The sequence below is a fragment of the Sceloporus occidentalis genome, unplaced genomic scaffold (genome assembly GCF_023333645.1).
Source record: "Sceloporus occidentalis isolate IW3139 unplaced genomic scaffold, rSceOcc1.0.p SCAF_6, whole genome shotgun sequence".
In the NCBI taxonomy this organism is placed as follows: domain Eukaryota; kingdom Metazoa; phylum Chordata; class Lepidosauria; order Squamata; family Phrynosomatidae; genus Sceloporus; species Sceloporus occidentalis.
Genome location: NW_028316986.1, coordinates 62011558 through 62024087, shown reverse-complemented (window position 1 = coordinate 62024087; position 12530 = coordinate 62011558). Strand labels below are relative to the sequence as shown.

The 12530-nt window shown below is 37.8% G+C and overlaps 1 protein-coding gene across 1 annotated transcript in view; it reads left to right on the top strand.

Annotated features, from left to right (window-relative positions):
- The window catches only part of WDR64 (WD repeat domain 64), a 92484-nt gene that overhangs the window by 66289 nt on the left and 13665 nt on the right, over positions 1–12530 (top strand). Inside the window, exons 18-22 of the mRNA XM_089529450.1 lie at positions 612–702; positions 2606–2648; positions 3368–3516; positions 6615–6720; positions 10603–10664. Of these exons, the coding sequence (XP_089385576.1) occupies positions 612–702; positions 2606–2648; positions 3368–3516; positions 6615–6720; positions 10603–10664 (451 nt within the window). The remainder of the gene's footprint in view (positions 1–611; positions 703–2605; positions 2649–3367; positions 3517–6614; positions 6721–10602; positions 10665–12530) is intronic.

The following is a 12530-nucleotide window of genomic DNA, read 5'->3' as shown; positions in this document are numbered from 1 at the left end:
GATAAAGGGTCTGGAAACCATGCCTTATGAAGAGTATCTTAGGGAACTGAGTATGTTCAGCCTGGAGAAGATATGATAGCCCTATTTAAATTTTATGGGGATGTCATACTGAAAATGGAGCATACTTGTTTTCTGTTGCTCCAGAGTCTAGAATACAGAACAATGGATGAAGGCAACATCTTTACTTCCATTTTTACTCCAAAGCATTTGTGTTCTGTTCTGTTCTATTCTGTTTTCTGAGTGTGCCAGCCTAACCTATAGAAGGGAATGGGCTGGGAGTAGCCAATGAGAAGGCTCTCTCTGGTGTCCTCACCAGACAGATTTGTAATGGTGATGGGACTGAGAGAAAGCCCTTCCACAAGGATCATAACACTCTGGCAGTTTCATATAGGGAGAGACAATCTTTCAGATAGTTTATTTATATTTATATTTGAAATATTATAGGAAAGCTGCCAGTATGAATTTAGAACAGGCTGTTATTGCAGATGTATGAAAAAATGATGTGGCCTACAAGGTCATACATGCATTCTTTAGATGTCTGCTTCTGGCACATTGGTTCAGTATTCTGAATATTGATAGTTTGCACTATATGGATTTTGTCTTCCATACAGGGAACTTAGCCTGTCATTCACCTTCAGTTCAGATCCTCAGAGTGATGACAGTCCAACAACCCAAGAAGGAGATGGCAGCACCATCAAGCTGGTATGCTTGCTTGCTTTTTCCTCTTTATTTCTTTCTTTTTCCTTCTATCTTTGCTGTGATTTCAATATCAAACAAGATTTCCCCTCTACCACTCCCTCCCTCCCTACTTTAGTTAAATATTCTGTCTTGCCTGATAACAACAGTCCTGTTCTTGAAAAAGCGGTGGGAGAAGTCTGGATTGTAGATGGGCTCCCCAAGTGGATACGGGCTGCCTACAGCCCGGGTATGGGTAAATACAATAAGATCCTGCATCTCTCCTGCCACTTTTTCTGTGTGCAATCTGCTTGGATGAATAGAGAACTAGTGTATATACTCATGTATAAGTCTAGAAATTTAGGACAAAAAAATGACCCAAATAACCTGCCCATGGGTCAATGTAAGTACTGTACAATACCTCTTATTTTAGAAAAAGGAACCATTCCCTGGTGAAAGGCAAGTGTGTAATCTGTCCTGGAAGCACTGACCCCACTTTACTGTCTCATCCATACAGGCTTTAGTATGAGCACAAACAGTTATGCCTCCTGGAATTTGGTTCTTTGGCATTGTTTTCCTTTGCTTCATTCCTTATATCTTTTGTTACATGCCCCTAGGTTTTACCCTTGACTTATCTATGGGTCATATAAAATCCATCATTTTGGCCCCAAAATCTGCCCTCAACTTATAAATGAGTTTGACTTATAGTTGAGTATATACGGTATATCTAATTGAAGACTTCCTGGTTTTATTCATTTGCTTACTTGCTTGGATGCGCTAGAAAAGGGGAATTGCTTCAGTGCATTCTTATTTTCATACCACAGCTGTATGCATCTGTGATCACCAGACTGACTTGTGTGTGTCCTTAGAATGCATCAAAAAAGACAGACTTCTTACCATTGTTTATCTTGGTGCAAGAACATAATAATAATAATAATAATAATAATAATAATGATAATAATAAAAATTATTTGTATCCCGCCCCCTGAGAACAACCGGGGCGGCTATTTGCCTATTCTTGCTGGCTTAATCACCAAAAAACAAACAAACAAACAACAACAACAAAAACAATGCTGTACAAAATGCCTCGGGTTAAAAAAAAAGAGCACTGTGTATTTTTGTATAAATTTAATGTACGGTGGGCCACAGCAGCAGTCGGGGGAGAAGAGGAGGAGGAGGAAAAAGGGGCAGCCACAACTGTGTGGCAGCTGCAGTGGTGGGAAGAGAAGGAAGAGTCACAGGAGGAGGCAGCCCCCTGACATGGAAGAGGGGCTTTGGGTGGCTGGCTGGTGGTGGTGGTAAAGTATTATTGTTCCCAATGGTGGAACGGCCGCATGGCTGTGCCACCATTGAGTACTATGGGACTTGAGCATCCATGGATTTTGGTATCCCGGGGGCGGGGGGGGGGGGCTGGAATAGATCCCTCACGGATACGGAGGGACCACTGTATTTATTATGGCCTTTCTCTAGCACAATAAACTAAACCAGAAAAAAATTGACTCTATTAGGTTAGGAAGGAAGGAAGGAATTTCTCTTTCTTAAATGCTGCTGGTAGTGGTGGTAATACATTTTCACTTAGAAGCTGGAACAATATATTAAAAAAATAGAACAGTAACTGGACCAGTAAACAGATACTGTATTTTCTTTAACAATGTGTTCTTAAATTGCATTTTAATTGTTTTAAATCACACTTTTATTTTAATATTTAATATTTAATTTGTGTATTGTTTTAATTGTTTTATATGTTTTAATGCAATGCTACTGCAAGCTGCCTCAAATCCCATTGGCAGGATGTAAAATCTGTAAATAAATATAATTGGCAGCATTTCTGGTAAATGCATTCAAAATGTTCAACAATGTGAGCATTCTTTTTCTTCTTGAGTCTTAAACTAATTTCTAAATGTATTCATATGTTATTATTTGCTTTCAGGAAAGTGAAAAAAGTGATTGTGGTGGTATGACTGCTTCTTCAGGTATGAATTGGAATATTATGGACTATTTAGAAGATTATTTGTACTTTTTGAAGTCCACATTTTTTTTTTTAAAAAAAGCAAAATTTTGCCAGAAATTATTGGCATGAGTGGCTGAGTCAAGCTATCTGTTTAAATTTAAAACCAGAAAGTTTCGAAAATATGCACATTAAAAAACAAAATAAAACAACAACCTCATTTTATTTATGGTCATGGGAATCATATTGTTTTAAAATAAATATTAGAAACCAGAACAAATATGTTTTCTGTATGCAAACTAAAAACCCAACAGTAGATTGTCCATAAAAAAATGGTTCATTAAATTTGAACCTCTCATGGCCACCCAGATCTTGTCCAACACTTCAGACTTAAAAAGATGGTGACGATGATGACAATGATGATGATCAAAGATGAAACAGAAAGATATTGTCTCTTAACTATCTAGAAATTATTTTCCTCATTATCCTTTCTACTTCATTGTGCAAGCAAACTGAAGTTTGAACAAGAATAGGCACTAGAACTGTGGTGTGCTTGATCATCCAGCTAAGCTAGGGGTTTCATTCCAGCATATATACCTTCAGAAAGTCTTGGGCTGGAAGCCATTGAGAAAGATATTTTAATTGGACAATTTTGTGCAATTGAAATTTCATGAGACACAACAATTTTTAAGTCCCAAAGAGAAAGAACTATGAACACTATTGAACAATTATGCTTTGTTTCAGAACCAAAACTTCCAAGTTCTCTTATTGTGGAGAACAAAGAAATAACACCCAGTGTACTGGATACTGGGGCTGAAAAATTAGAACGTCGGAATATACCTGTACTTGCCTCAGCTCATGAAGATGGCCGTATCTACCTCTGGACGATAACGGTAGGTTCTGAAGTTGTGTGTGGAAGTGAGTGATGCACTAAACAGCTTTCTGTTTCTGCTGTCAATAAAGGGGCATGTAAAATGAAAGGGTTCTTTTTCTATACATTTTCTGTATTTTCTTTTTTCTTCTTTTCCATATATATATATATATATATATATATATATATATATATATATATATAATGAATGAGTATGTTATGTTTATGCTTCTTAAACAAACTGAAGGCTTAAAGTTGCAAGAACATATTTTTAAATAATTATGACCCAGATGTCTCATTTCCTCTGATGGAACAGTACTTTATAGGTGTGTGTATTAGGAACATAAAAACAGGAATTCTGGATCAGAGCAGCATTGTCTCTAGTCCAACACTGTATTCATACAGTGGCCAGTAGCTGAGATTCCAAAGAATACTGCCTCTGATACTGAAAAAAAATGTACAGCCATCATGACCAAATCCCACTCATCTTTCCATCCTTCTGGTGTTACCTTATTTGAGCACTAGCCAGCATAGGCAACAGTGAGGAATACCAGTACATACAGTCTGAAATCATCTGGACAACCCTTTGTTCCTTATCCCTGCCTTACCAGTTTGGGAAGAGTTGCAAGAGGACTCCTCCCCACAACACCATGGTGATGCAAGAAGATGTAGATTACAGAGGAGAGATACATTATGCAGTTCCTTTATGTGCCAGTTTGAACTGTCCACAGGTCTTTTCACATAACACGTCACTTCTTATAAGATCAGTTCCCTTACTCAAACAAGTAAATTTGAAAGTATCCCTAAGTATCCATGAGACGGTACTTAAAAATTGCCCCTTTCAAGCACTAGGTGCTGACCCAGCCCTGCCATAGCTTTAGCTTTTCGCATTGACACAGGAGATTGCCCCGCATTGTGGAAACACCTTCTAAGGGCTATTTTGAAAAATTAATATAATAAATATGTCTTAGAAATATTAGTTTCTCCCAGCGGCTGAGCAACTGTTTATTAACAGGGGAGACTCCATCTTGGTACCAAGGCTGAATAAAAATTTTATATCGGAAGTTAGAATCAGGACCAAATTATTAATGGTTGAAATGGAGCAACTGATCAGAGTCCCGCACAGCAGGTGAGAGGCCTAGTGCTGAAGAGAGAAAAAATTGTTTCTTCTCCAGTCTCTTTCTGAATCTCCCACTCTTTCTCTTACTATCAATATTTAGTTTGTCACTTGAGTAAAAATGCATGGGGTCAATCCATTAGATTCACTGAAGTTGTAGGGCTGCAAAAGTACATGAATACTTTTGTGCTACTTTTCATTAAACTTTGCTTTTTATTTATGATTGGTTTACTTGTTTAATTTCCCTAGTACTGCTCCTGGAAGAAAAAAAGAATCATATTTTTCCCAACAACTTTAATCCCCTTTTGGTTAGAATGCAGAAGTCATACTCATCTATAATCTAAGAAGTGTTGCTTATGTTCCTGACACAACTGAACTATCTGGGGACAGGCTGTGACTCAGTGAGGGAGTGATGTACTTTGTTTGTGAAAAATACTAGATTCATTTTCTTGCTTCTCCTTTTTAAAAAGAACCCATGTAGCAGGCTTGGAAAAGATCAATACCCAAGTCCCTGGAGAGGTACAGCAACCTGAAGCAGACTGTACAATACTCTTTCATATCTTTTCATCTATTCAAAGCTCAGAAAACCCACCTTTTTGAATTATATATTGGCTGGGGAAGGGGCATTCTAGGAGCTGTAGTCTAAAAATAATAACTGTTCTAAGATTAGCATATATCCATAACTTGAGAACTTCTTGACTGAGCTGTGTGATCACGATCATTTTATATATATGCTTATTCTCTTGTTATTTACATTACTAGTGTTATATTTTGATGTAATTTTGTGGTTGGGTCTTTTGTGCTTATAAATAGTATATCCTCTGAACACAGAGATATAATGAAGTTATGCAGATCAGGAAAAAAAATGACCTAACAAATGGTGCGATTCTTTTAATATCAATTATTATTATTATTATTATTAAACTTTATTTCTATAGCGCTGTAATTATACACAGCGCTGTACAAAGTCGGTAAATAAGGTTTCTAATAGTAGTCATATCTATACCTACTCAAAGTTAAATCCTGTAATGGGGTGGGTAAGCTCTGCCATTCTGAGGCCCAATTTTTGCCATAGGCTGAACCAGCCCCCCAAAACAAAAACAAAAGTACCCAGAAGTCTATTTCAGGAAAAAGAGGGAACATGGGGGCTGCTAAAGAGCCCAGAACTTGCAGAAAGGGGGCTACATGATCCTCTGTCTTATCCTTTAAATTTCATTCATTCTTACTCCCAAATAACCATGTCAAGTTTGCAGCATGTTAGTGCAATCTTATGAGTAACCCCTACTAAATACAATGGCATGCCTTTCCAAATATATATATATATAGAGAGAAAATGATATAAGGAGTTGCAATGTGTGAAATGATGTGCTGAGTGTGTGTAGATATATACAAACAGATATACACATACATACATATATTTATATTGAAATTGTATTTTAATTATGTTTTAAGTATTTTTAGTGTTTTAACTGTTTTAATCATGTTTTTAATAGTGGTCCAAAATACACTGCACTTTGGGACCACTTTAACTGCCCTGGCTCAGTCTTAGAGAATTCTAGGAACTGTAGTTTTGTGACACATTTAGCCTTCTCTGTCAGATCTCTGGTGCTACAATAAACTACAGGATTCCCTAGCACTGAGCCAGGGCAGTTAAAGCAGTCTCAAACCGGATTATTTCTTCAGTGTATTTTGAATCAACATTGACATTTAATTCCTTTTTAACTTTTGGAAAATCAATGGTTTAGTTGGATCTTTTAAAATTATTGTAATCCACTTGGATCCCATTTTGGGAGAAAGGTGGGGTATAAGTACAATCAATCAATCAATAAGTCAAGGTTCTAATTGATAGGATGCAACAGCTAAAATAGAGATTTCAGTTTGTTGCATCTGAAAACATGGCATATTGAACTAGATCAATGCAACTCGAGCAGCTTGCCAAGCTCCAAATGTCAGAAAGTTCTTCTTTATTTAAAGAAAGTGTGATTATGTTTTTGTTTGTGAAGGGAGATCTACTGAGAGAAATTTTGCCTTTTACAAAACATCCTCCAATTCCTTTGACAGTACTGCACACTGACGTGTCTTGTAAAATGCTTTTTGCTGCTAATAAAGGTAAGGAAGCATTTCTCATTCATGGAATTGATCAGGATTTTCACCTCCACCCACCAAGTTTTCTGAAGGCAAAAACTGAAACTTATCAAGATTCCATTATTCATTATTCATATCAAACAAAATGGCCACTGCAACAATGAGGAACTTTTGATAAAAATCAACTAGACTATTGTTAGCTGAAGAAATTCAATACAGGGAGCATGTTAACAAGATAATCCTATGCTTTTCTATTCAGATGTATGTTTGTACTCAGTGGAATAGTCTTAAGGAAAGTAGATGTAGGGTTGCAGGTTAAATTTATTATTTTATCATGGGATTCTTTTTATGGTTTCAAATCAGCTATCAGATTTGCCAGTGGTTTTCTTCCTAGGTCTATTTTCTCCCTCCCTTCTGACCAGAATCTGGAAAACAAACTATTAGTAATTAAAGCCAGATTTAGATATACCAGTTCGATACTGTGCAGCTTGAACCACTCCATATTTACTCAGAAGTAATTTAGTGGAAATTTCTCCAAGTATACGTGCATATGATTGCAACATTATCTAAGACAAGACCTCCATTTTATGCTTGGGCATGGAAAATGTTGGATTACAATTCCCAGAAGCCCTCAGACATCCTTCACAGTTATAGATGGGAATGAAATAACATAGGCAAGACTGGACAGAAAAGAGGACAGGGCTCATGGACCTTTAATAAATGTGGGAGAACAATAAGTTACACCTACTGAAGTTTCCTCTTTACTATAGGAACTCAAGTTTAGTTTTGGAAAAATAAATATTTATTATTTTTATTTATTTTATATTACAATTCCCTGGAGCCCTTAGAAATCCTGCACAGTTACTGATGGGAATGAGACATCATAGGTGGGGCTGGATACAGAAGAGGGCACCTTTAATAGGTGGTAAGAAAGGACGACAAGCTACACCTGTGGAAATGTCCTCTTTTCCACAACTTTTAAAGATACAACAGCCTTGTCCTTTGTACATGGTCTCTCTAATGCCATATTATTCACACTGACATAGAACTTTTGTCACATGAGGGAAAATCAGGGGATCCAAAAGGCATTATCCAGGGAAGGTTGTGCGATCGCGACTAAGATTATCACACACACTGTGATTAGAGGGAGCTTATCCCAGAAATAACCAGGGAATAACCAACAACAACTCATTCATGGGATTTCCATCATGAATGATTTGTTGCTGGTTATTCCCTGGTTATTCCTGGGATAAGCTCTGTCTAATCACAGTGTGTGTGATAATCTTAGCCATGATTGCGTGACTTTCCGTAGATAATGCATTTTGGATCCCCTGATTTCCCCTGTGTGATAAAGTCCATATTTGTGGTGTTCCTTAGTACATCATTGTCTACTTTGATGCAGTGGCCAAGAGTTTCACCAATTTAATCAGAAGAATGCAGACTTGGTGATTATTTTTCATGCTTTCATAACCCTGAGAACGTACAGTTATTCCTCTCACATTTATCTGATAATATTTCACCATCAAAGGTTTACAAAAAGCTTGGTGATTCTATTTAGATGTGTTCATAATTTGAAGAAACTGTACATAATGCATAATACATAAAATGTTGCTTTTTGAAAACAAACTAAAATGGAATTGTTAGATTTGGAGTCACATTTATTATCCCCGACTGTAATTTCCAGTGTAGTCCTAATAAGTTTTCGATGAACACAAATTTAACTCTTACTCTGAAAATACAGTGGATCCTTGTTATACGCTGGGGTTTGGTTCCAAGATCCCCCGTGTATAACAAAATCCGTGTATGCTCAAGTCCTATTAAATATAATGACATAGCAAAATGGTGTCCCTAATAAAAAATGGAACATCAAGGTAAATTTATACTTTTTTGGAACATTTTCAAACCTTGTATGCTTGAATCCGTGTATAAAAAATCCGTCTATAAGAAGGGCCGACTGTACTTTTCTTTTCATTTGATTATTTTAAATGAGGCTGGCTAGATTTCTCTTATTTGAATGCTGTGGAAATTTCCCTATTCAAATTGGAAAGATCCACCTACTGCTGAGTGCTTATATTTTATCACTATGAGCGTAAAGGGGGAAATAAGTACATTATCATTTGTGAAATGACGCATTAGTCTTTTTAGCTAAATGTTCTTGTGTAGGGAACGTATTGTAAATTACATCTTCCTGAGGCATGATAAAATAGATAACTAAGCTATCTCTTTTATGTACGATTATGTGAAGCAGCGGATGGTGCCTCACGTATTTGGGGGTGTGGAATCTACTCCAGGTTTAAGACTCACTTTTCAAGGAGATATCTAGGGTTCTAGGCTTATTTGGGGGATAAAATCCAGCACATTGGACAGCTCTTTTAAAGTTCAGACAATTGCCCAGAACAAATTCACCATGACATGGAAGATTTCAGAAGCCACTAATTATACATAAAATGGAAAACATTTTTCCCTTTCAACAATGCACAATAGTGTGGGGTTCATAGAAACCAGTAACTAGTTTTCTTTTTGACTGTTTTCTTTCACTGACACTTTCATGTAAGCATTTTCTGACAGAAGAGAAATAAAAATTTATTTTAGGTTTATGTTTTAAAGACAATGCATAGTAATATAAATTAGTGATATTACAAAAGGTTGGAAATACCTGGCTTGGAGTCTGGATGTCTATCATGCAGTGCTCGGCTACATTGAAAATCAATTATAATTCTCACCTGCCACTTCTTGAAATCTTTTACCAACTTGATTTTTCAAAGAAGCACAAGGCCTCTCTTTGAAGCCTCTCTCCTTCCCAGCTGGTGATGATGTTCATGACAGCACCCCTCAGTGCAAGAGAACAAAGACCATTGGAAATGTAGTTTTACAGGTTTAGAACAGACATATTGTGAACTACATCTCTGTGCTGACTTTATTTCTCAGAGACTCTGCAGTACTATTTGAGATGATGGGTGTTGTCTGCATGGGCCAAAAGGCCCATTTATTTCTCCCTCATTTTGGCATTTTCCAGTTTAGATTATGCATGGTCCAAACCCTGGTTCTGGTGGACAGTCCAGACAATGTCCATCATGTTCAGAACCGAGACATAACAAGGTTAATTTAAAAAAAAAACCTAACTTTTGCTCCAGAACTTCTGAGAGGATCCAGAGTTCTCTGTTTCTGCATTGCAGTGGCTGTCTGGATGAGCATCCTACTGGGCTGCCTGGTGTGTCTGCTGCTGCAGCAGGTCACTCATTCTGAGGTCAAAATGAGGCACCCACCATATGACTTTCACTGGGCACCTCATTCTGATCCCCAGAAGCAAGGGATCGGCTGTGGCAGCAGACACAGCACATGGCCCAGTGGGACACCCATGTAGACAGCTGCAGGGGTGTGCAGAAGGAGGCCTGGAGTATCCTGAGCAGTGCAGATAAGGCAATGGAAACAAGAAGGTGATTTTTTGGATTAAAAAAAAAACTAACAAAAAATGAGCTAGCAGTTGACTTCAGTCACTTTCAGTTGTCCTGACTAACTCCCCTGGACCTAAAAGGGCATAGGGCAAAATGATCGCAAAACTACTCCCTCAAGATATTTTGGAGTATTTTGGTAGGGAAATGTAACTGTGTGGGGAAGGAGTGGACCTTCCATGGTATCCTGGGAGCCAATACAACTCCTTGGCCCCCAACAATCTCTATCCCAGCTATAGAAGGAGCAAGATGATAGCTCATGTCCTGTGAAAACAATCTGATGTTTAACCACCAACTTCCAGAGATTGTGTTCCAATTCATAAAATCACATTAGTCAACCCATTTTGTCCTTTATTTGTAAAATACCTATAACATGGAATTTTAACTGAGGTAGTCCTGAATCTTTTTTATAGTACATAAAATTACAGTTTTCAATGGGAGATTTCTCTTACAGAAGGACATGTTATCAGATGGAATGTATACTCATTTTTAGAAGATCCACTGGATGCTAAAAAGGTGAGGAATCTGGAAAGCAGCATTTTCTTTTAATATATATATATAGTATATTCAAGAGTTAGCTTGATGTATTGCTTTGAGCATTGGACTATGACTCTGGGGGACAGGGTTTGAATCCTTGTTTGGCCATGGAAACCCAATGTGCCGCTTTTTGCACAGGTTAATGACAAAGTACCCTGACGTTTCTGAAAACAACCCCCCTCTTGTGGGATATTCACAGGACTTAAACCCCATTTATCCAGGGGATTTTTCTTTGCTTTGCCTCCCATGTGATAAACTCCTTTGTGTGGTGATGTCTAAATTTGTTGTTTAAAATAAAATATTTGCTATGTCAGAAATAGGAAATTTGTTAAATGTATGCTAAATAGGATAAATTCTGACATGAAACATTCTTGTGATGTGTGAGCTCATCCAGGTGACATCACAAACATATTTCATGTCATCTCACTCTCCAGAAAGTTCATTCTATAAAGATTTGAAGCCTATCAGTTCCTTTATCTGTTCTCTTTGGCTGTAGTTAAGGTTGGAAGACCATGACACGTGTCCATTGTTTTCTATTGATCATGAGAACGCAGTGTTAAGCAGAGAAGCAGCAGGCCAAAGAGTTAACCATCCTGTTGTAGGTTAAATACCAGGGGAAGACAATGGCAAGCCATTTCTGAGTATTCCTTCCCTAAGAAAACCCCATGAAATTAATGGGTTTGTTGTAAGTTGACAGGCAAACTGAAGGAGCATGCACAAACATACACATATATACACACACACTGCTGTTTCCCCCATTAAACTCCTCCTTTTGCCTCTGCCAGCGTCTTGAAGACTGTTTGCCAGATTGTCAGGAAAAGTGGCTGATGGGAAGTTGTGGTGGTCATACATGGGAGATAAATTGTCACAAATGAAAATTCTTCACAGACATCATGTAACAGCCTGTGATGGTCTTGAATGTGTTAGATTAACTATTAGACAGAATGCAGGGTTTATAAGATGAGATTAATTTTTCACTCTGCACACAATCATTACGGAGATAAGATGGTTCACATACTAATTGAAACTTTCATCCTTTTCTCTCCCATTTTCAATCCATGAGAGAGAAGGTGGAGGTGTTTTACTGTGACTGCTGTGTGTTAAAAGCTGTAGCTTTGCTACACCACACAGGTTCTTACCCAGTATGAGAAAGGGCTCATGCACCTTGAAAACTTTGGGGCTTCTGGGGTGATTTGTTGTGTATTAGAAGCCTGCAGAACAAATGGAATAGTGTGATCGTTTCTCTATCTGCTGTACTCCATTTTCTGTGTTCCTCAGTTCCTTATACTGAATAACATATGTTACACCAGTGATTTGTTGTAGCCTTGAGCGTTTCCAAGTCTGGTTGATGAGGCCTGAATGCAACAAGCCTCCAATTAAGGACCTTATCACATGTCAAAATAAAGTGACTTACCCCTGCCAGGATACACTCAGTTACGGGATGCAATCAGGAATTATCACATGAAAAATGCTGACCATGCTGCCGATGCAATCCCGGCTGCATCCAGGTTCCCAGACATGCTCAGCCACCCGATTTGCAAACATGGGATGTAGTCTCCTGGCAGCATCAGCAGCATTTTTCATGTGATAATTTCCCATTGCATCCTGTAAGCGACTGTATCCCAGCAGGGGTAAGTCGCTTTATTTTGGCATGTGATAAGATCCACAGACAAAGGGGTGAAACAGATTGACCAAATAAAGCAGTTTCCACTTGCTTTGAAGGTGAGGTATTTGGATGATGCATGCCTCCAAAGCTTATGGAAACTGGATTGAAGCTGCATTCCAGAGCTAAAAACCAGAACAAAAAGAAATCAGGATATTTATCCTGGAAAATGCACACCTTTG